The 24,340-nt window shown below is 40.8% G+C and overlaps 2 protein-coding genes and 1 long non-coding RNA gene across 6 annotated transcripts in view; 2 read left to right on the top strand and 1 right to left on the bottom strand.

Moving 5' to 3' along the window:
* The window catches only part of MED4 (mediator complex subunit 4), a 40,904-nt gene extending 37,540 nt beyond the window's left edge, over positions 1–3,364 (top strand). For all 4 annotated transcript variants that reach the window (XM_063650858.1, XM_063650859.1, XM_063650857.1 and 1 more), the window contains one exon: positions 3,150–3,364. In XM_063650858.1, coding sequence (XP_063506928.1) covers positions 3,150–3,349 — 200 coding nt within the window. In that variant the 3' untranslated portion in view covers positions 3,350–3,364. The remainder of the gene's footprint in view (positions 1–3,149) is intronic.
* Positions 3,365–9,449: 6,085 nt separating this feature from the next.
* Positions 9,450–20,217, bottom strand: NUDT15 (nudix hydrolase 15). Its single transcript, XM_054447337.2, has 3 exons — positions 20,013–20,217; positions 15,516–15,712; positions 9,450–10,999 (listed from the first exon to the last, which is right to left on the bottom strand). Exons 1-3 carry the CDS (start codon positions 20,168–20,170, stop codon positions 10,860–10,862), a joined length of 495 nt encoding a protein of 164 aa, XP_054303312.1. The 5' UTR covers positions 20,171–20,217; the 3' UTR covers positions 9,450–10,859.
* Positions 19,935–24,340, top strand: part of LOC129011922 (uncharacterized) — a 34,920-nt gene continuing 30,514 nt past the window's right edge. Inside the window, exon 1 of the long non-coding RNA XR_008493471.2 lies at positions 19,935–20,311. This is a non-coding gene — a long non-coding RNA (uncharacterized LOC129011922). The remainder of the gene's footprint in view (positions 20,312–24,340) is intronic.

Raw genomic sequence — 24,340 nt, 5'->3', positions numbered from 1 at the left:
GGGGTTCTTGCCCCCCAGAAAAGCAATGAAGGGGTAGAGACACAGAGAGAAGGGGTCGGGGGGGTTCTTGTCTCCCAGAAAAGCAGAGAAAGTGTCGGGGCACAGAAATAAGGGGTTGGGGCACAGAGATAAGAGGTCGGGGCGTGGAAAATAAGGGGTTGGGGCATAGAGATAAGAGGTCGGGGCACGGAAATAAGGGATTGGGGTGCAGAAATAAGAGGTCGGGGCATGGAAGCAAGGGATCGGGGTGCAGAGATAAGGGGTCGGGGCACAGAAATAAGGGATCAGGGTGTAGAGATAAGGGGTCGGGACACGGAAATAAGGGATCAGGGGGTTCTTGCCCCCCAGAAAAGCAGAGAAGGGGTAGAGACAGGGAGACAAGGGGTTGGGGTTCTTGTCCTTCCCCCAGAAAAGCAGGACTTGCCGCTAAGGGTGAAGGACCAAGTAAGGCGTCCCTGCGTGGCCAGACACCTCTGAAACGTGGGTGAATAATCAGAGAGGCGTCCCTGCAATGATTAAACACCAAGGGAAGGCTGCCTTCCTGAGTCCGTGACTGGCGCCGGAGTTTTGGGTCCACAGATAAAACATGTCTCCTTTGTCTCTACCAGAAAATGAAAGGAATTGAAATTAAGAGAAGGGAGAGATTGAAGAGTGGCACCAAGATTGAAAGGAGAAAGTGGTTGAGGGATAGTGAGAGAGGTTGGAGAAGAGAGTAAGAAGAGGCTGCTTATCCGATTTAAAATTGGTGAGATGTTCCTTGGGCTGGTGGGTCTGAGGACCCGAGGTCGTAGGTGGATCTTTTTCACAGAACAAAGAGCAGGAGGACAGGGGATTGATCTCCCAAGGGAGGTCCCTGATCCAAGTCACGGCACCAAATTTCATGCACGTCTGTGTGAAGAGACCGCCAAACAGGCTTTGTGTGAGCAATAAAGCTTTTAATCACCTGAGTGCAGGTAGGCTGAGTCCGAAAAGAGAGTCAGAGAAGGGAGATAGGGGTGGGGCCGTTTTATAAGATTTGGGTAGGTAAAGGAAAATTACAGTCAAAGGGGGGTTGTTTTCAGGCAGGCAGGGATGGGGGGGTCACAAGATGCTCAGCAGGGGAGCTTTTGAGCCAGGATGAGCCAGGAGAAGGAATTTCACAAGGTAATGTCATCAGTTAAGGCAGGAACAGGCCATTTTCACTTCTTTCATCATTCTTCAGTTACTTCAGGCCATCTGGATGTATATGTGCAGGTCACAGGGGATATGATGGCTTAGCTTGGGCTCAGAGGCCTGACAGTCTCATTTTGATGAAATGTAATGTTGATATTTGGTCAAATTTATTATAACAGTGTTCTATTTAAAGTGTCCAGGGTTTGAAATAATGTGCTTCAGTAACCTACAATTACCTTTAGGAAAAGCACACCCCATACTAATGATGTTAGACTTGTGCAAGGCACAATGGCCATATTTGTTATTTTATTTTATTTTTTGTTTTTTTGAGACAGAGTTTTGCTCTTGTTGCCCAGGCTTGAGTGCAATGGCATGATCTCAGATCAGTGCAACCTCCACCTCCCGGGTTCAAGCGATTCTCCTGCCTCAGCCTCCGAAGTAGCTGGGATTACAGGCACCCACCACCACGCCCAGCTTATTTTTGTATTTTTAGTAGAGACGGGGTTTCGCCATGTTGGTCAGGCTGATCTCGAACTCCTGACCTCAGGCGATTCACCTGCTTTAGCCTCCCAAAATGCTGGGATTACAGGCGTGAGTCACCACGCCTGGCCATTTGTTAAATTTCAAAGTGGTATTTCTCAAAGTGTAACCATGAACCATGCATATCAGAATCACCTGGGTGTTTGTTACAAGAGTGATTCAAGAACCTGTTCCTTACCATCTGAATGGGAAGCTTTGTGTGAGACCCTATGCATATTTGAGCACTGGAGCCCTGAAGCCTTTAAGGACCTTAGTCATTGCCACTCACTATCTGAGAATCTTAGCACCGCTTTCCCCTAGGCGTTTTTATTTATAAGCCAACATAGACAAAGATAACAACAAAGAAACCCAAACAGAAAAACAGGTAGAACTAAGAATACATAGATTACTTTTAAGAAGCATTAATGGGGAGTGAATTTAAAAAAAGAAATGGGAATTTCACATGTGCCTCTAAGAAATCAAATTGCTATGTACATGTTCATGTGTATTTATATATATAGCTCCATAACCCCTCATCCAAAACCTTTGGGTCTGAATGTATTTCAGAATTTGAAATTCTTTTTTTGCATTTTGGAAGGTTAATAGGATTTATATACCATGTGTTATATGTCCCCATTAAAGCCAGCAGCAGCACCTTATAAGTCAAACAAGCATATGAAAATTTATTTGGCAAAAACATATATACTCCATGACCCAGCCTTTTCACTCCTAGGTTTATATTCTTCCAACAGAAATAAGCACACACGCACATGTAAAACACATGTGCACATTATAGAAGCTTTATTTGTAATAGCCCTGAATTAGAAACAATGCAAGTGAACATCAACATTAGGTAAATTTTGTTATAAACAATGGAATACTATGAATTACAGCCATACAGAGATAAATATCTCAAAAACAATGTTGACTGAAAGATACCAGACACAACAATGCATAATGTATGATTCCACTTAGACCAAATTAAAAACAAACTATGAGATGGTGGTAATAGTGGTTATCTTCGCAAGGTGACACTTTTGGGGTGATGGTAAAACAGTTCTTGATCTAGGTGGTGGTTATATAGGTGTGTTCATTTTGTAAAAGTTCATTGAAAGCCTATGTGCATGCTATACCTGAATTTAAAAGTTAAAAAAAAAATGCTGCCACTTTGCTTAATTTGCTATCATCTTGTTTCCATAATCCATTTGAATCTTTCAAATAGATTCAAATATTTATGGAGCCCTACTAAAACGCCAGGGACTACACTAGGCATTAAGGATACCCAAAGAGCCTTATTTATTTATTTATTGAGATAGGGGCTCACTTTGTCACCCAGGCTAGAGTGCAGTGGCACAATCTTGGCTCACTGCAGCCTCGACCTCCTGGGCTCAAGTGATCCTTCCACCTCAGCCTCTTGAATAACTGCCACTACAGGTGTGTGCCACCATGCCCAACTAATTTTTGTATTTTTTTGGTAGAGATGGAGTTTCACCATGTTGGCCAGACTGGTTCCGAACTCCTGACCTCAAGTGATCCACCCACCTCGGCCTCCCAAAGTGCTGGGATTACAGGTGTGAGCCACCGCGCCTGGCAAGAGCCTTCTTTACTTAGCACAGAAGATTGCTTAATAAATACTTCTTGGTTATATTGCTTGCCTGTTTTGTTAGATCCTACATGAAACAAACTCTTAGGGGATAGAACTAGCTACTGAGCTGGTGTTTCTACCACCGTTGTAACCATTGGTTCTTGCAACTATTGCTCCTGGCCACTTCACTTCTAGCCCTTTGGGTCAGTCAGCTAGACACCCAAACAGTTCACCTGGGATGGCTCATGGAGAAAAATCCACGCATGGTAGCTGGGGTGGGATGGTGGCCTCTCGGGACTTCACTGCACTTCCCTGTTCTGACCTGCTGATCTACTATTTCCCTGATTCTAAACTCCTCATTCCATCCCCCAGCCCTTTAGTCCCTTCCTATGGTTCTTGCCCAACATGGCATCTTTCATTACTGAACCTGTTGACCACCTATTCTTTCTCCTTCCATTTGAATTCAACTCTTTGGTGGTAGCATGAGCAGGGATGTTGGTTAAGTTAGTGAACTGCCATAAGTATTTGTAAACCCAGTGTACGCAAAGCCATTAAGAAAATGAAAGCTATCCTGGCCATGGATTGCTTCTGTGTAGCACTGCTGATAAGCAAGACTGGTGAAGCAATGTGTGGTCAAGAGCACTTGGTTTATTTTCACCAGTGGCAACAACAGAGGGAGGAACAAAGTGCAGGTGTGTGTCCTGCAGTTCTCAAACTGGTAGACCTAAAACATTTTGTGGACAAGTTGAGCCCTTCTTCATACTGTCTTAAAGCTGCTCCCGACTCCCTCAAGGCAGTTCATGGCTCCTACTTGCCAGACTTCCACCTGTGGTCTGGTTTACCTCTCTTGGGGTTGCAAGAATATCTTACCTAAATAGTCACTTTCTCTGCATCCCAAGTATCTTGTTGATTGAAACAGCTTATGGTGTGAGTCAGGTTTATCTAATTCTGCTGATTTATTTCCACTAATAAAACACAACGTAATAAAATTCTCAAATATGCATGAACACATAATTATATCCCTTTAAAAATACAGAACCTGCTATAAGGTACATTTCACATGCATGTTACTTAATAATTTCCCCTACAACATAGTAAGTTGCCCTCATTTTTCCTCACATTAGTAAATTGGCATTTGGATTTCAGCTTCCTTACCCAGTTGTGAACTTTGTGTACATCTTTAGCCAGAGTATCACTTCTGTTTCTATTTTGGACCCTAACTCCTCCTTACACCTATAGAAACAGATATTCTTCATGTCCCTGCCAATAATTGGAATGCAGTATTTGCATTTCCTATTCTGAGGATCCTCAATACTACTTGTTTTCATTCTGACCCAGAAAAAGAAAAAGTGAAGAAAAAGAAATACTAAAAGGTCATTTTTTTCATTCAGCTAGCATACATTAGGCATTTAGCATTAGCAGTTACCACTCTGGCTGCTAGGTATATAATAGAAAGACATGGTCTTTAGTCTAAAGGAGCTTACTTTCTACTGAGGAGACAAGCAATCAATAGAAATCAACATGACATCTTCCATAATATACAAGTACTGGCAGCCTTGTCAGATGCATCAGACCTAAATCCTCAAATAATCAAAGCTGTGCTCAGCCACAGAAAATACCCTTCCAGAGTCACACGCGATTCCTGAAAGGTGAACATATTTCCTCTTCATTCACATAAATAACGTTTATGAAAACTACAATATTGATGTATACTTGTCTTCAGCCATTTTGAAGGAGGAGGCTGACTTGCGGGCATTTTATCTGCAGAATTTAACTTATTGCTTCACAAATGCATCAGAGGTGAATTCAACCCATTAGGAATTTAAACCAAGCTATTCAAAAAGACAAAAACGGGTGGCTTTGGAAGAACACAACTTGTGATGTGTCTCATTTAAGCCTAGAGCCTTATGAAATCAAAAGCTACCTCTGAAGTCAACATACAGTAGAAATGGTGTAAGGTGAGATATGCCAAGGTCCAATTCGGTGAGTCCAGGTTTCACAGAGGAAGGAACCTTGAACTAAGGTACGAAAAACTAGTAAGGATCTTGTTAAGGCAGACTGAGGGTGGGTGTCGCATTCAGTTCAGAAGGAGCTGCAGGTGCCCTGGCAAGGAGGTAGGAACCAGCGTGCTGCACTGGATGAAGCACAAAGAAAGATGCTGAGAGTGCAGGGTGCGACAGCAGGGTGTAGTATAATGAGAAAATTAGTCCAGGGAAATTAGGAAAGCTCATATGTCAGGTTAGGGATTTTATTCTACAGGTGATGGGAACTTCCAAAGACGTTTGGGAAGATGAGACATAACTAAATTTATGCTTTGAAAAGTCACTCTAGGAGTAATGTCAAAAATGAATTGGAGGGTTAAGATGATAAATTTTATGTTACGTGTATTTTACCACAATTAAGAATAAAAATAAGCCATTCAGTTGATTGGTGGAGTAAAGCTGCAGGAAGAGTCTGGGGAAAAGGTGGCGCGGGCCTGGCCTAGGGGAGAGGCAGGTGGGACCATGTGATGGGGATGGATTCAAGAGACAAGAAACAGAATGGACAAGAAAGAGCAACTGCTGGATGCAGGGAAGGGAATCAAATTTGAGCAGTTCAGCAGATGGTAGAGCCCTTCTCTGAGAAGAATACAGGAGGAAGTTCAGTCTGAAACACAGCAAGCCAGAAGGATGCGGACAGTCAAGTAGAGATGTCTGGTGTGCGGTGGGGCCTGGAGCTTAGGAGAAAGGTCTGGGCTGTAGATAATATTGTTTGGGGAGTCATCCAAGAATAGGTAGAAAGTGAATCTACGAAGGAAAAAAAAAAGTATCAAGTTATCAAAAATAAGTCTTGTTATCAAAAATAACAAGTATCAAGTCAAACTGAAGTTGGTGAGAAGTTTGGCTTACTTGCTACTATGTTGCTTTTGTCCATGAATTGATCTGATAAACAAAATGAAGAGTGATACGTGATTGAATACAACGTTATTAACCAATATTATTATGCAGAAAGCCAAATATTTAAATATTTTATTTTTTGAGATAGGGTCTCGCTCTGTCACCCAGGCTGGAATGCAGTGGTGGGATCATAGCTCACTGTAGCCTCGATATCCTGGGCTCAAGCAATCCTCCCACCTCAGCCTCCCAAGGAGCTGGGACTACAGCCAAGCGCCACCATGTCCCACCAACTCCACCACACCTAGCTAATCTTTTACTTTTTGTAGAGACAGGGTCTCACTATGTTGCTTATGCTGGTCTCAAACTCTTGTGCTCAAGTGATCCTCTGGCCTTGGCCTCCCAAAATGTGGGGATTACACTGTGCCTGGCTATTTAAACATTTCTTTTCTGTTTTGAGATGGAGTCTCATTCTGTCCCCCAGGTTGGAGTGCAGTGGTGTGATCTTGGCTCATTGCACCCTCCTCCTCTCAGGTTCAAGCAATTATCCTGTCTCAGCCTCCTGAGTAGCTGGGACTACAGGTGCATACCACCACACCCGGCTAATTTTTCTATTTTCAGTTGTGACAGGGGTTCACAATATTGGCCAGGCTGGTCTTGAATTCCTGACCTCAGGTGATCCACCTGCCTCGGCCTCCCAAAGTGCTGGGATTAGAGGCATGAGCCACTGCGCCCGGCCTATTTAAACATTTTAAACATGAAAATGAGAAAAAGTCTGGAATGGGAATTTAAGGAAGTGTGGTAGGTTTAACTGACAGTACAAATATTGTAAAGTCCTTATCATACGACTTGGCACACAATAGATGAAAAATTAGATGTTTTGGAGAACCTTAAGTATTCATTTATATTTTTAATTTATTGAAGTACATAAAATGGAAGATGTGGAACACAATGCACATTGTTACCTTTAATTTTCACTTTTATAAAACTACTCGGCTGGGCGCGGTGGCTCATGCCTGTAATCGTAGCACTTTGGGAGGCCGAGGCAGGCAGATCACCTGAGGTCGGAAGACCAGCCTGACTAACATGGAGAAACCGTATCTCTACTGAAAATACAAAAACTAGCTGGATGTGGTGGCGGGCACCTGTAAACCCAAATAGGAAGCTTAGGCAGGAGCATTGCTTGAACGCAGGAGGCGGAGGTTGCGGTAAGCCGAGATCGTGCTACTACACTCCAGCCTGGGCAACAAGAGTGAAACTCCATCTCAAAAACAAAAAAACTACTCAAGTGCAGCACAGACATCTGCGTACAACATAAATAATTACTAAAAACAGAGGCAGCTTCAATATGTGATTTTATGTTGAAAGAAGACTTTGGATGTCTTCTCTTATATGAATTATTTCCTGAGCTTGCTTTCTCCCACAATCTCCATTTATTGTGATCATTCATGCCACAAAGAAGAGACTGTTTCACCTAAAAGTATTTGCCTTGTTTGGGAAGCTGGCAGTCACGATAACAAAGAAGTGACTCCTCCAAATGGATCGGAAAGAGGCCGAATTCACCTCAGGCTCCACTGGGAAGACTTTTGCTAAGGTGTTGCCAGAGCCAGTATAGGAGCACTTGCCTATCCTGGGACAGATGACACCTCAGGGTCAGTCCAGCAAATAGACGAAAAGATATTTCCCTCCCAGCAACCTGGCAGTAAAGTACACTTCCAGAACTCTAGCTGACATTTAGTTTTATGAGAATGTTGCTAGTCAGCTTTAGTTTTTTTTCTATTAAAGGCAATACTCAAACCATCCAGGCATTAACTGCTTTCTTAAGAGTTCTAAATCCTGCTTCATTCATTGACTTATTTAGAGAAATATTTCCTAATTACTGAGTTGTCACTGAATGCCACCTGAGCATATTAAGTGCTGATGTAAACACGATCCCCTTCTAATTAGTATGGAATTCTTATCTTTTTACCTTTTCCTATGAATAAAACTCCTGGTTAGTTTTTTCTTTCCATTGAAACACATTTCATGTCAAGTTGGTTGAGTTAAAAAACAAAAAAACCTCACAAGCTTTCAATGAGTTTGTCATTGCCTTCCAAGTAGCTGGGACCTCAGGCATGCGCCACCATGCCAGGCTAATTTTTAAATTATTCATAAAGACAGGGTCTCCCTGTGTTGCCCAGGCTGGTGTTGAGCTCCTGAACTCAAGCAATCCTCTCACCTCAGCCTCACAAAGTGCTGGGTTTACAGGTGTGAGCCACTGTGCCAGGCCTTGTGATGAGTTTTTGAAGCTATAAAATATCTGCATGGATAAGTACTAACATAAAGAGATATCTTAATGAATTACCAATGAACTGTAGTTGAGATAAACCTATGAAAGGATTTAATCCATAAGCTCGCCTGCTTTCTTATCAAGCCTCACATGTCTATCACTTAGGAGAAGCCAGGGACAGGGATTCAGTCAACTGAGGGAGTGAAATTAAGTAAAATGAGGAAGCAAGCAACAGAAGGACATGGAATAATCAAATAGGAGTAGAAAAATTAGTGTGAAATTAATCTATATATCCAAAGAACAAGGCATACATACACACTTATTATATTTGAGCTCTTCAAACATTCCAAAATCAGGCATCTAACATCAAAAATATGGGCAGGGCGTGGTGGTTCATGCCTGTAATCCCAGCACTTTGGGAGGCCAAAGTGGGCAGATCACTTGAGGTCAAGAGTTCGAGACCAACTGGGCAACATGGTGAAACCATCTCTACTAAAAATACAAAAATTAGCTGGGCGTGGTGGTGCATACCTGTAATCCCAGGTACTCAGGAGGCCGAGGCAAGACGATCCCTTGAGCCCGGGAGCTGCAGGTTGCAGTGAGCCGAGATTGCACCACTGCACTCCAGCCTGGTTGACAGAGTGAGACCCTGTCTCAGGAAAAAAAAAAAAAAAAAAATAGGTAAAGATACAATTAATAGAAAATGAGATTTCTACATGACAAATTATATAATGTACATATATAATTTTGAAAAAGCAAACAATTAAGGAAGAACTTAAAAAATGATACTCACTGGAAAAAGATTCCTTAGCAGGTATTATAATAGTACTGGGGTCTTTTGAAAGAGCAAAATTCAAAGGTAATCAACTCTAAGAGAAGCACAGGATTTCACAGAAGTGGGCTCAAAATTAAAAATGTGAGCTTTTGACCTAATCTGGCAAAAATTTGGATCCCTTTGTACTCTTAAAAATTACCAAAGACCACAAAGAGATTTTGTTTTTGTATGCTTTTATCTAGAAATATTTATCATATAGAAATGAAAACTGAGAAATTTCTTAAAATTTTTATTAATCATTTACAAGTAACAAAAACTGAGTACGTATAAACACATAAATAACATTTTTGACAAATGGCTATTTTTATTTTTTCACATATTAAAACCCACTAAAAATAACTATTTTTCTAACCAACCACAACAAAAATCATTGGTGAGAAGAGTACTGCTGCTTTACATTTCTCCAAATCTCTTCAATGTCTGATGACAGACGAAAGCTGGAATCTCATATCTGCTTTTGCATTCAGCCTATTACAATATCACACCAGATAGCCTCTTGAAAACTCCTCTGCACACTCATGAAAAAATGAGTGAAAAAGATAAATGATGGCTGGGCATGGTGGCTCACACCTGTAATCCCAGCACTTTGGGAGGCTGAGGTGGGCAGATCACTTGAGCTCAGGAGTTCCAGACCAGCCTGGCCAACATGGTGAAACCCTGTCTCCACTAAAAATACAAAAATTAGCCAGGTGTGGTGGTGGGTGCCTGTAATCCCAGCGACTCCGGAAGCTGAGGTAGGAGAACTGCTTGAACCCAGGAGGCAGAGGCTGCAATGAGCTGAGATCGTGCCACTGCACTCCAGTGTGGGTAACAGAGCAAGACTCCTTCTCAAATAAAAAAAAGGAAAAACTATAAATGATGAAATGATGTCTTAGTGTTATAAAAACAGCTTTGACCTAGAATACCCTTGAAAGGCTCTTGAGGCCCCCACAGACCACACTTTGACAACCACTGCTCTAGATGAATCTCTTCATTTTACATATAAGGACCCTGGACCTCAGAAAGAGTAAGTGAGAAACTCAGCATCACAGCCTATTAATAGCCGGATACAGATATTAGATGGTTTGTCTCACTTCTCTTGGTTTAGGTTCTCAATTGGAAACCTGGGAAATACACCCTAATGACCTGTCCTATTCCCTGTAAGTTGCAAAAATTGTCACAATACATTACCCTCTCCCCAACATTTCTTTAATAAAAGAGGTAATCAACAAATTGGTAAATTTTGCAATAGGCATACTCTGTTTGAACCTAAACTACAATATTTGAATTCAGGTCTCTATTTAAACAGAAACACTAAGGCAAATTTGATTGCATCCTACTCCATGCAAGCTAGTAATGACAAACTGCACAGTAAATATCACAGGTAAATATGGAAAGCAGATTACCCATAATATCAGTATTTATCATATATTCTGTGTCTGGAATACAATTCAATGACATATTGCGGAAAAATTTTCTCAAGTACTGGCTGAAAGAGTGGTGGATACATTAAGAGACTGCAAATAAACTGGCAATCACAAGAACTTTTTTAGATAAAATGGAGTTGTTCCAAAATGTAGACATTTTTCATTCCCTAACCAGACCTTATTCTTATCTTTTTAAAGAAAATCAAATCTTCTCGACCACCTAGAGATGATTTCCTTTGTATCCCACCAGATGTTTCAGATCTTCTTTAAATGGATCATAGCCTTGTTCTTTTAAACAACGCAGTCCCCAGAAAAGCTGGTCCAGAGAAGGTAGTTCTTCCCAAGGAACCCACTCCCAACCTGGAAAAGAAAGATGCTAAATCAATTTATTTAGGTAACAGAAAACAAAGGGTGTTTATTTGGGTAAGCTAACCTATATTTAGAAAAAATTAATTGAATTTAAAAATAACTTGCTACTAATAAACTCTAATAGTGATGCTTTGCATTTGCTTGGCTATACAAATATAATTTGCATGTAGAATGAAGGTCTTATGAAGAGAATGGTGGTCATTTAAAACACTGTGTTATTTGAATGTGAAGCCCAGTTTACAAAGGCTATGCCATGGTAAACCCAGATTTAGTATTAGTCAATGTTTATTTAAATATTTTTGTAAAAAATGCAAATAACTTTATATACTATAGGTTATACTACATTAAAATAAACCACTTCCTTCACCTATAAAATAAAGTAGATTACAAAGTTTCTAAGATATCCTCCATCTCTTAAAAAAGTATGAAAGCTGTGCAGAGGAAAATAAAATATTGTACCTTGGTATATTTTAAACAAATACAGAGGGAGATGATTTTTAAAAATCCATTGAAACAAGAAAGATTTAACAGTGTCTATCAGTTACGAAGTACATGAAATTCTAGAAAAAGATTCTAGAGAATGGTGTTTTCTTTCATGATTTAAATGTAAATAACATAGAAGCACAGATGCTTATGACAGGCAAATACCTACATATTATATTAAGATATACACTCCATGTTCTAGTTTCTTTATGATCACCTGTTTTTACTATGTGTAAGCACTAAGTATCTCTCTGTCCATAACATACAGGTATATAGGTACGTATTTTCACTTTGGGAATGCAGGGGCCAAAAATCCATGAAACTGGAACAAGTACAAGAAGAGATGATCAGTAACTGTGACCATACACTAATGAGGTGGGGGGGAGAGGGAGGGCGGGAGGGAAAGAGAGAGAGAGCGAGAAAGAGAGACAGACAGACAGACAGACACAGACAGAGTACCCAACAATGCAGTGCAAGATGCTTAATTAACCAGGTCTCCAAAGAGCTGTCCATGAAGTTTACCCCATCCCCTAGAAAATGAAGTGTCTGGATGAGCCTCCAAACTATAATTAGATGGCTGGAGGAAAAATGCACTAAATAGTAAACTGAAGCAGGCTACCCAGATCCAAGGCCTGAGGAGCACGGGACAGAGAGACCATGTCTTTATCCTAGAAATAAAACAAAGACCCACCAAGCCCTTGCACCTTGGCTAGGCTGCAGCTGGTTATCAGTGTAGTTGGTTATCAGGCTGCAACTGGGAATAAAGTGACATAATTCCTGCTGTATTGTTACTAACAGATATAAAGGAATAAATGTTTTTGATCAAATCTGATTTGATGCTAGTAGTCTTGGACCTTGTAAATCATACTGCTTTATTTGAGATTACTAGCAAGGTTCATGTCAGGGAGTTAACAAAATGAAAGTGAACAAATAAAAAAGTTATATAAATGAATTTTAAAAACCACAAAGCATGTAAAACTACTCCTAACTACTATATCCTAAGAGGAATAAAACAATACATATAGTTACATGGTTATAAAAACTCATGATTTAGTACTTAAAGTAGAATAGTAATCTTATAGAAGTTATTAAAAAGTAGGGCAGTCTAGTACTAAATGAGAGCTTCACAGAAAGAGGTTGGCTTGTATGTTCATTCACTGGGTCCTTCCTTCCTTCAACATATTTTGAATACTGATTATGAGTCAGACACTGTGTTTGGCAGGGAAGAGTCCAAAATGTATAAGCCAAAAGAACTGTTCTTTATAGATTCAAAGTTCAGTCAAAAAAATAATGAGCACAATTTGAAGTTGAGTTGAATTTGAGATGCCTTCTGAACATTAAGGGAAGATATTTAGATAGCAACTGGAAACACAGGCCCGCAGCTCAGAGGAGCGAGATTCAAAATTATAACTTGCATCAGGATTCCCCAACTCAAATCCCTACAGAGGCTAGACAGGGCAAAAAGAGGACTGAAGAATGAGGAAGCACCCAGAGATGGCTTGGTGAGAACGGTCAAATAAAGCTTGTGGGACAGTCAGTGACCTTGGTGTTTTCTCTATAGCACCTTCTCTAAAAATGAAGGCTTTCTATATCTGCTTCCTGTGAAGGATACTGAATTTAAAAAAAAACAACTATTCCATCATATTTGTCTCTTCTAGTCTCAGCTTTATTTGTCCATAGAAAAAAGAAAAATAAGAAAATGTTTAGTCCATTTCTTCTTTTCTTCTTTTTGAGACAGCTCAGGCTGGACAGCAGTGGTGCAATCATAGCTTACTGCAGCCTTGATCTCCCAGGCTCACATGATCCTTCCATCTCAGCCTCCCAAGTAGCTGGGATTACAGGCATGTGCCACCACTCTGGCTAACATTTTTAGTTTTGTAGAGACAGGGTCTCACTATGTTGCCCAGTATATGTGTGTACATCCCTTTGTCAGAGACCCTTCCCGACCACCCTATCTGATACAGCACTCATATATCCCTTTCTTACATAGCTTTATTGCTCTTTTTAGTCCTTATTGCTACTATCATAAAATATCTGTAATCTGTCGTTTCCCCTGCCCACTAAAATGTAAAGTCCAAGAGGGCAGGGACTTTGTTCTACGCACCATTGTTTCTTTAGTGCCTAGAACAGTGTCTCAGTACTCAAAACACTGTACTCAGTAGGTATCTGTTGAATGAAAAGATTCTTCCCTATTAGAGAAGAAATTAAATGTTTAGAGGGGAGGTTCAATACGTAAGACCACTTGGATAAAGTTTCATATGGCAAGGAATATATTCAAAAAGTTTGATATTTTTCTCTTTAGTTCCATTTCTGACTGTTTTATGAGAATTTCAGGAGAAATGGTAAACAGAAAACCCTTAGAACAATGCTTAGCACACAGTAAATAAACTTTCAGTGCATTCAATTCAACATAGAGGGTAACATGATGAAACCACCTTTGCAATATTATAACAGTGAGAGAAATCTAACAAAGCTGACTCCACCTTGCTTCTAACCTCACAAACTGTCTGCTCATTTCTACACACAGGCCAACCTAACTATGGGAGGAATTTAGTTTACAGTTTAACTTTAAAGCAAGGATGGTAATAGTCCTTTCCCAAAACTAACCCCCTCCTTGTTAAGGGACCAAAGCTGCTTTTGTAAAACTAATAAAAGGCCACAAGGTTAGAATTATGGTAAGGGCCAGAACTCTATTAAGATGTAGGCATAGTTAAACTCTAACCAGGCATCATTTTATAACTTGCCTTTTTGTAACTGCTTACTGCTCAGGAAGCATGTAGCCCGTGGTCAAAAGATTTATAACTTTCCCATTTACACCTACAGATGACATTGCTATCGTAAAACCTAAGACTAGTGTTTGAGATATTTGTCAGACTTTGCATTCTAATGGACCAACTGGTACCACCCAAATCGGTAAGCCACACAAAGAAACTGACTCAAGTGGTCCTGTGAACCCCCCATCGAGGAACTGACTCAGCACAAGAAGACAGTTTTGACATCTGTATGGTTTTATCCCCAACCCAACAAATCAGCATTTCTCATTCCCTAGCCCCTTGCTTGCCAAACCATCCTTGAAAAACCCTAGCCTCTCAATTCTCTATGGGTAGGATTTAAGAATTATCTCCTATCCTCCTCATGCAGCTGCCCTGTGATTATTAAACTCTTTCTCTGCTACAACTCCTACTGTCTCAGGGTACTGGCTTTTTCTGGGCAGCACCCAACTGCTCTGAAACAATAACTGTTTTATCAGTGTAATTATTTACAGTAAATGGATGGTATTAACTCTCCTGCACAGGTGAGAAAACTGAGTAAAACAAATAAAATATTTTCCTTAAAATTACTGTCTGAAACAAAATTAAACAATAACAATAAAACTTACTGTGTTCATGAGGTTCTTCATATGTAAATCCTTACAAGAATCCATCCAAGGTATTTATTATTATCACGGATAAGAAAAGAGGCCCAGGCATGAAATAATTTGCCCAAGGTCACAAAGCTCTAAGAACCAGGACACAAACACAGTCTGGTTCCTCATGGTCCAAATATATTTACCTATCTGTATCTCTGTATTACATCTCTACATTCACATATCTTAGGCTATTCGGACTGCTGTAACAGAATACTTCAGACTACATGGCTTATGAGCAACAGAAATTTATTTCTCAACAGTTCTAGAGACTGGGAAGTCCAAGATCAAGACACTGGCAGATTCCATATCTGGGAAGGGCCCACTTCCAGGTTCACAGACAACCATCTTCTCTCTGTATCTTTACATCATGGAAGGGGTCAGGGGTCTCTTTTATAAGGGCATGAATCCCATTCATTATCTTATGATCTAATCACCTCCCAAGGGCCCCACCTCCTAAAACCATCGTCATGGGAGTTAGGATTTCTACATAGAATTTTGGGGGAACACAAGCATTCAGATAATAGCATTCTCTTCATATGGCAACATACTGTAATATTCCTCCAGACCACTTCCTCTCCTGAAAGAAAAATGCATGATTATATATAATTCTCTTACTTTCATTTTTTTCAGGCTCTACATTCTTTGGTTCTGAATCATGAGTCACATCCACTTCTCCTTTCATTAATACAGTAACATAATGGTAATTCTCCTTCTCAATGAAAGAATTCACAACTGAGGCAAAGCGAACATTTTTCAGGTGAAGAGCTGCTTCTTCCCAGGTTTCCCTTTGAGCACATTCTTCCCAGGTTTCACTGGAAAACAGAAACAAAAATTAGATGAATTCTATTTTTTTATATATACGTATACATAATGTGTGTATATATATATGTATATATGTATATACGTGTGTGTGTGTGTGTGTGTGTGTGTGTATTTTGCCATGAAATTCTTGGCTAGAAAATTCTAGTGTAAAGCAAAAAGAACTGTAATTGGTTCCTGCTTTAAAACAACAAATCTGGGCATGTGGCTCATGTCTGTAATCTTTTGGGAGGCCGAGGCAAGAGGATAGCTTGAGTTCAGGAGTTTGAGACAAGCCGAGGCCAACATAGTGAGACCTCATCTCTCCAAAAAAAAAAAAAATAGCCAGGCATGGTGGTGCGTGCCTATGGTCTGTGGTCCCAGCTACTCAAGAGGCTGAGGCAAGAGGATAGTTTGAGCCCGGGAAGTCAAGGCTGCAGTGAGCCATGATGGTGCCATTGCACTCCAGCCTGGACAAACAGCAAGACTTTGTCTCAAAAAATAATAATAATAATTAATTAAAAAAATAAAAATTTAAAAACAATAAATCAGCAACCTTGCCCTTGACATTATATCCTGTATCTAGTTATCTGAAGATGAAAAGGACTTAATATTGAATAAAAATTAACATTTAGCCATCTCAACACTAATTTACAGCCCTGGAACCTGTGTGTAACCAGGAGGCAGTTTAGTGGATTAAGAGCAGACTTTGGAGTCAGTTAGACCTGGGATTGAGCTCAAAGTTCATTACTTTCCACCTTGGACAAGTAAAAAGAGAGTATATTACTTCCTCATGGAGTCACTGTAATTGCATCAAGAAGTGCCACTATGTCTTTTCCAGCAGTTTCAGAATTTCAATTTAAGCCTCAAAACTGACAACAATAGGTAAAAAGCACTTCTAAATTCTCAAGCAAAAGGGCAAACAGATGTCATCTGAGCTCAAGCTCAAGCTAAGGAAGGCCAGACTAGACCTGCGACTTCTCCGTACCCAGGCTACATAAGAAAGACAGGAGATGTTTGAGAGAGAGGAAAGTTTGGAGTTTTCAGTCAGTAGGAGCATTTCCCTTCCAGACTACAAGGGGCCAACTCTGCCCCCCAAGCCAAGTGAGGAACATTCCAAGAGAATCAGTCATAAGATTGGGAGTGACTCAAGAAGGAGATACTCAGTGTGTCACTCCCCTGCTAAAGACATCCTGAGCTGCAGAAACTCACAGGCCTACCCCAGTGCATCAGAGAAGGTGTGCTAGAAGGGTGAGAGCTCTTGGGTAAATCTGAAATGTGTCCCTTGGAATTTACAGATGCAGATGAATACAGAGGCAGAGCAAGGAAAAAGGGCAGCAGTGAAAATATCATTCCCATTGTGTGTTTCCTTTGGGCCAAGCAGATGCCACAAGAGACTGCTGGGTAATCAAATAGGAGATCCCAGTAGAAAGAAAATGTGGGGTGATGTGCTAAAAGCAAGAGCTAGGAGGTGGGCCAGCATCACAGAAAGCCCATCACCTATGTCAGGAAAATCTGTGGGACTTCCCAACAACTGACAAACATACCCTGAGAAAGCACACATGTGGATATCATGCCCAGAGGACACCAATGGATGGATCAGAGCAGCATCAGTCACTTGAATGGCTTGCTCTCTCTCCTCCTTCTCCAACACACTGGAGAAAGAAGGAAACTCAGAGACAGCCAGGTGAGAAGAGGAGGAGGATACAGAAAAGCAGAACAATGGCTCACACCTCCTTTATGTACTGCAGGGGAGGGATTAGAAACTCGAAGTGACACTGAAGGTTTAAATTGGATTGGACTTCTAAATGCTTGGAAGTGAATCATACTGACCCAAATGTGATTTATTTTTATAACCAAGTGACAGGAAAACTATAGAATTTGCAGGAAACGTCACTGAAGAGGGAAAGAAAAAATCATGTTTGAAGGCAATGGAAGGAGAAAACAAAGCCATTTCCTGTTTGTTCTCCCATCAAATTTAGCCCACTGAGTATACCAGTTATGTAAAGATCAAATGAAAGCATACATGCAAAGAGCTTGGCATATTATCCAGCCCTTAACAAAAAGCCCATTAGAGCTCAATGTTGGCTATGGTCATTGACACCTGAGTCAAGATTTCAACACTTCCTTGTGTTACTGGTAATAAGACAGCTATCTCTAGCCATTGCACTGGTGACTGTTCATTCTAACTAGCGCTTAATCTGTGATCTGAGTTTGGTTAATGCTCACCAATATTCAACAAAGTACAATATGTGTGGCTGCCTGGGCAATCTGGTTCTTAATCTAGAAATTTTATTTCTTAACTGATAGTTTTTCTTAATTAACTGAAAATTATAAGCTTATTGATGCTTTTTTAAATTCCAAAGACCATTTTTAAAAAATTTCATGTGATAAGGATAATAAGAATTTCCTATTTTATAAAGGACAAAGTCTGATTAAAAGGCACTAAGATCAAGGCTATTCTTTACTCCTAACTACCACTTTATAAGACACAGGTGGATTAGAAGAACACGGTCACAATGTGAAAAATTCTTCAGGACAAATGACCCATGTTCTTCAACAAATAAATGGCATGGGAAAAAAGGAGATGAGGAGGGGGTTACTGTTAGATTGAGAGACTTAAAAAAAAGTTAACCAAATGCAATACATGCCCTTTCTTTGATCCCAATTGGTACGAAACAGTAAAAGGACATTTTTAAGATCACTGAGGAAAATGCTACACACACTGGGTATCAGATGATACTTAAAGAATTATTTTGTTAGGTATGAAAATGGTTGTGATATGTTTTTTAAAAAGTCTATTAGAGGTACATACTGAACTATTTAGGGATGATATAATAGGATGTCTGAGATTGCCTATAAAATAGTTAAAAAAAAAAAAAGCCCCCAAAACACACACACACACGCACACACAATTCAGGTGTGTGTGTGTGTTTTGGGTGGGAGAGGGAAGGGCAGTCAAGATGAAACAAGAAAACGCTCTGTGATGGGTACAAAAGGATTCACTATTTTCTCCACTTTTATGTACATTTGAAAATTTATACTGAAGGAAAAACAAGTGCTGGGTCTGATGCTGTTTATCTGTTCTTGATTAGCATTATTCTCACTTCAGAATCCACTTTTTAGCACCATCCCAGGCTTTCCTTTTTTTTTACTTGAAAAACATTTATTTTTTTTTTTACAAAAGTGTTTTGTATACATTTTACATAAAAATGCGCATGTTAAATATATATACAATTTGATGAGTCTGGACATGTGCGCACACCCATGATAATACAGTCAAGGTGATAAACTATCTGGGCTCTCTTCACTCTTGTTTAGAACTGAGTCTCCTCCTTTGTCCAACTCCTTTGATAGTTATAATCGAATCACAGAAGTGCCAAGGCAGAAGGAAGCTTCAAGGGGATTTAGTCCAACGCTCCCATGTTAAAGATGAAGAAACCGAGGCCCAAAGCGTTTCATTAGCCCATCTGCTTGGTTAGAGTGCAACTAAAATTTTACATAGAATCATCTCAACAGATGCAGGAAAAAAATGACAAAATCCAATACTCATTCATGATTATTTTTTAGTTGCACTCTAGCCAAGCAAATGGGCTTGGTTACAGGGCCAGTAGGTATTAAACTGATCTGTGTTGGTCTAAATCACATGGAAACCGGCCGGGCGCAGTGGCTCACGCCTGTAATCCCAGCACTTTGGGAGGCCGAGGCGGGTGGATCACCTGAGGTCAGGAGTTAGAGACCAGCCTGGCCAACATGGCGAAACCCCGTCTCTACTAAAAATACAAAAATTAGCACGGCGTGGTAGCGGGCGCCTGTAATCCCAGCTACCAGGAGGCTGAGACACAAAAATCGCTTGAACCCAGGAGGCGGAGGTTGCAGTGACTGCAGATAGCACCACTGCACTCCGGCCTGGGCTACAGAGCGAGACACAGTCTCAAATCAATCAATCAATCGATCGATCAATCAATTACATGGAAACGGTGCAATGTCTTAGCTGACAACATCGGGCTGCTGGAGATTACACACACCTGCTTTCCTCCTTGTGTAAGCTGTGAGAAACACACCTCACAGACGAACTCCCAACCACCACCCAGCGTGCGCGCAGCCGCAAAGACCCAGCTAGCAGAGCAAACACCTCGCCTGACCAGGCACAGCGCCCCCTCCTGGGCGCAATCCTACGTCGCCCAGAGGTCGAGGGGAGGAACCGAGGGAACGGGCAAGAAAGGACGCAGCGTCAGCGCGGACGCTCTCACGCACGGCGTGAGTTCGTCCCTCTGCGCACGCCCCGGTTTCCTCGCGTCCGCGGCTGCTCACCCGAACTCCAGATGACCTCCAGGGAGTTGGAAACTGCCAGCTCCAATCGAGCCTTTCCTTTTCCCCAGGAGGACGCAACGCGGATGCTTGCAGCTGGTCACCACGACTCCGACTCCGACTCCGGGCCGCCGCCCGGGCAGCTTTCCGCTGGCCGTCATAGCGCGCGGGAGGACGCGCCTGGCAGCAGCAGGAAGTGACGCGCTCACTGCCCCGTCCCGCGGCCGCAGCCAATCTCTCCCCGCGAGGGCGGAGGCGCCGAAATCAAAGCGAGAGCGCCTGGGCCTCTCCAGTTGTCCGCGGTGCGTAATGCGTCGCGGAGGGCTATCAGGTTGGGGAACGCTGTGTTTCCTGCCGAAGGGCAGCGTGCCTTAGAGTTTCGCTGTAACTAAAGTCGCTTACAGTTGTGCTTTGAATATTCATCACCCATCAGCCTATCCACTCCCAGATTCCTGCAAACCATGCATTTACATGTAGAAGCCGCCTGCTCTTACAAAGCTCGGCACCACTGCACATTCTCCTCTTTTTTTCCTTGAATGACCTCGTCCAACATGGTGCACCCATTTGCCCTGCGGCTCAAATCAGCGTGGTACCAGGATGAGGATAGGTCGTTTAGAAACATCCCATTATAAACAACTATGCTTAAGGTATATTCATAAGTCATGGGAGGAAATAAAGGCTAATTGATAAATCATGCTGGGAAGAGTTAGTTACAAACAGTGGAAAATAGACATTTTCAGATGTTTGCACACCATGCACCATGCAAAACACAAACCAGCTGAATCAAAAACAAATGACTAGTCACTGGGAGGGTTTTCTCTCTCTCTCTCTCTCATTTTTACTTCTACCAAAGTAATGTGCACATACTGCTAATTTTATTTGATTTTTTTAAAATTTTCACCAAGCTAGCTAATTTTCTTTTTTTTTTTTCTTTTTTTTTTTTTTTTTTGTGGAGGTGGGCTGTCGGTCTTTTGCCGAGGCTGATCTCCATCTCCTGTCCTCAAGCAGTCCTCCCACTTGGGCCTCCCAGAGTGCTGGGATAACAGGCGTGAACCACTGTGCCTGACCTATAGCTATACTTTTAAGAAGTAAAATGGTGCAAAAACCGCAACAAGAGCAACCTGACCCTCCTACTTTCAGAAACAATCACTTTTAACTCTTTGAACTGTATTTCTGATATTTGCCTACTTATTTCTAAGTAATATGCTTACTCTCCATGTTATAGTAAATGGGTATTATATTAAGCTTTTTACAGCATCTTTCCTCACTATCAACATTCACATTCATAACAAAGGTACTTACAATATCTTCTCAAAAAATGGTAGGATATAAAAAGGATAATATATTAAACAATGAGGTTAATCCCAGAAATACTAGGTTGGCTTAATATTTGAAAAGCCAATGTAATTCAGCATATTAACAGAGGGAGAAAGGAAGTACATATAATCATCTCAATAGATGCAGAAAAAAATTAATAAAATCCGATACTCAGTTGCGATTAAAAAAAACCCACAAAACCTCTGAGCAAACTAGAAATAAAATGAAACTTTAACATGATATATGGCATCTACAAAGACCTACAGCTAACATCATATTTAATGACTGTTTTGAGCTGAATTGTGTCCCCTCAAAATTCCTATGTCGAAGTCCTATCCCCCAGTACCTCAGCATTTGGAAACAGGATCAAGTTAAAATGAAGCCGTTAGGGTAGGCCCTATTCTAATGTTATGACTGGTGTCCTCGCAAGAAGTGGAGATTAGAACCCAGACTGTGTTCTATTGGAAGACTGTGATGACACAGGGAGAAGGCAGTCGTCTGCAAGCCAATGAGAGCAGCCTCAGAAGAAACCAAGTCTGCTGACCACTTGATCTTAGAATTCTAGCCTCCATAATTGTGAGAAAATTAATTTCTGTTATTTAAGCCACACCATCTTTGATACTTTGTTATGGCTTGATACTTTGTTATGGCAGCCATAGCACTAGCCTAGCCTTACTCTCCGTCAAAGACAAGATTTGGGAGGAGCTAGGGTATCCACTCTGAGCACGTTTAGTCATCATGTTGCTGGAGATTCTAGTTAGCACAACTCATAAAATTTAAAAATCAATAAAAGATAGTTAAATTGGAAAGGAATAAGTAACCGTCTTTTTTTTTTCAAACAATCCTGAGGAATTAATTAAAAAGCTATTAGAACAAATAAGTTTAGCAAGGTCGTAGGATTCAAGGTCAATATACACAATTGATTATATTTCTATATATTAGCAATGAACAATTGAAAAGTAAATTTTTAAAACAATACCATTTATAATACCATAAAAAACATAAAATACTTAGAAATATATTCAGCAAAAGATGTGGAACACTTGTATACAGAAAACTATAAAACTGAACCAAAAATAAAATTCTAAGCACCTCCACCCCCAGCCATCTGAATGGACTCTTTCCTCTTGGCCAGAGCACTCCAAAGTTAACCTGAAAAACTGGTTGAAGCCATGACGGAGCAGGGGTCAGATATGCCTCATTGTGCCACCTTTCTTTTGGAATTCAGGAAAAGCCAACTAGCATTTAACATTAACACAGACCTTAAGTCTGATAAGAAACATTTACAATCTAGTCTCTCTGAAGCCTGCTACCCGGAGGCTTCAGCTGCATGATAAAATTTTTGTCTCCACAACGTCTTATCTTAACCCAGACATTCCTTTCTATTGATAATAACTCTTTCAACCAATTGCCAATCAGAAAAATTTAAAACTACCTATAACGTGGAAGCCCTGCCCCACTTCAAGTTGTCTCGCCTTTCTGGACCAAACCAATGGTCAATCTATATCTTAATTGTATTTGATTGAAGTCTCCTGTCTCCCTAAAATGTATAAAACCAAGCTGCTCCCCAACCACCTTGGGCATATGTTTTCAGGGTCTCCCAAGGGCTGTGTCACAGGCCATGGTCACTCATATTTGGCTCAGAATAAATCCCTTCAACTATTTTACAGAGTTTGACTTCTTCCTTTTTTTTTAATTTCAAGTTTTTGGGGTATAGGTGGTTTTTGGTTACATGGATTCATTCTTTAGCTGTGATTTCTGAATTTTTAGTGCACCCATCACCTGAATAGTGTACACTATATGTAGTCTTTTATTCCTCACTCCCCTCCCAACTTTCCCCTCCCGAGTCCCCAAAGCCCATTGTATCACTCTTATGCCTTTGCATCCTCATAGCTTAGCTCCCACTTGTGAGAACATACAATATTTGCTTTTCCATTCCTGAGTTACTTCACTTAGAATAATGGCCTCCAGCTCCATCCAAGTTGCTGCATAAGACATTATCTTGTTCATTTTTATGGCTGAGTAGTATTTTGTGGTGTACATATACGACATTTTCTTTATCCATTCGTTGGTTGATGGACACTTAGGTTGGTTCCATGTCTTTGCAATTGCAAATTGTGCTGCTATGTGTGCATGTGTGGTTTTTTTTGTTTCTTTTTTTTGTTTTTGAGACAGTCTCGCTCTGTTGCCCAGGCTGGAGTGCAGTGGCGCGATCTCGGCTCACTGCAAGCTCTGCCTCCCAGGTTCACGCCATTCTCCTGCCTGAGTCTTCTGAGTAGCTGGGACTACAGGCGCCCGCCACCACGCCCAGCTAATTTTTTGTAATTTTGTAGAGATGGGGTTTCACCGTGGTCTCGATCTCCTGACCTCGTGATCCGCCCGCCTCGGTCTCCCAAAGTGCTGGGATTACAGGTGTGAGCCACCGCGCCCGGCCGCATGTGTGTTTTTTATGTAATGACTTATTTTCCTTTGGGTAGATACTCAGTAGTGGGATTGCTGGATTGAATGGTAGTTCTACTTTTAGTTCCTTAAGGAATCTCTATACTGTTTTCCATAGTGGTTGTACTAGTTTAGATTTCTAGTAGCAGTGTAAAAGTGTTCCCTTTTCCTCACATCCAGGCCAACATCTATTGTTTTTTTACTTTTTTGTAATGGCCATTCTTACAGGAGTAAGGTGGTGTCTCACGTTTTAATTTGCATTTCCCTGATGCTTAGTGATGTTGAACATTTTTTCATGTTTGTTGGCTGTTTGTATATTTTCTTTTGATAAATGTTTATTCATGTCCTTTGCCCACTTTTTGATGGGATTGTTTTTTTCTTGCTGATTCGTTTGCATTCCTTGTAGATTCTGCATACTAGTCCTTTGTCAGATGCGTAGTTTGCCAGAGTTTGACTCTTTTCATTGACAGAATGTTGCTGAAGAAAATAAAATACTTAAGTAAAAGAAGAGAAATATACTCATGGATCAGAAGACTCAATATTGTTAAAATATCAGTTCTCTACAAATTAATTTA

This window comes from Pongo pygmaeus, chromosome 14, assembly GCF_028885625.2.
Source record: "Pongo pygmaeus isolate AG05252 chromosome 14, NHGRI_mPonPyg2-v2.0_pri, whole genome shotgun sequence".
Classification (NCBI taxonomy): Eukaryota; Metazoa; Chordata; class Mammalia; order Primates; family Hominidae; genus Pongo; species Pongo pygmaeus.
The sequence above is the reverse complement of the archived record's forward strand: the minus strand, read 5'-3'. Positions and strand labels throughout refer to the sequence as shown.

Coding starts and splice junctions, on each gene's coding strand:
- NUDT15 (XM_054447337.2), bottom strand. CDS start 20,170: ATGACGGCCAGCGGAAAGCTGCCCGGGCGGCGGCCCGGAGTCGGAGTC. Junction 15,713..20,012: donor GGAGGTCATCTGGAGTTCGG/GTGAGCAGCCGC, acceptor TCTGTTTTCCAG/TGAAACCTGGGAAGAATGTG. Junction 11,000..15,515: donor AGAGCCTGAAAAAAATGAAA/GTAAGAGAATTA, acceptor TTTCTTTTCCAG/GTTGGGAGTGGGTTCCTTGG.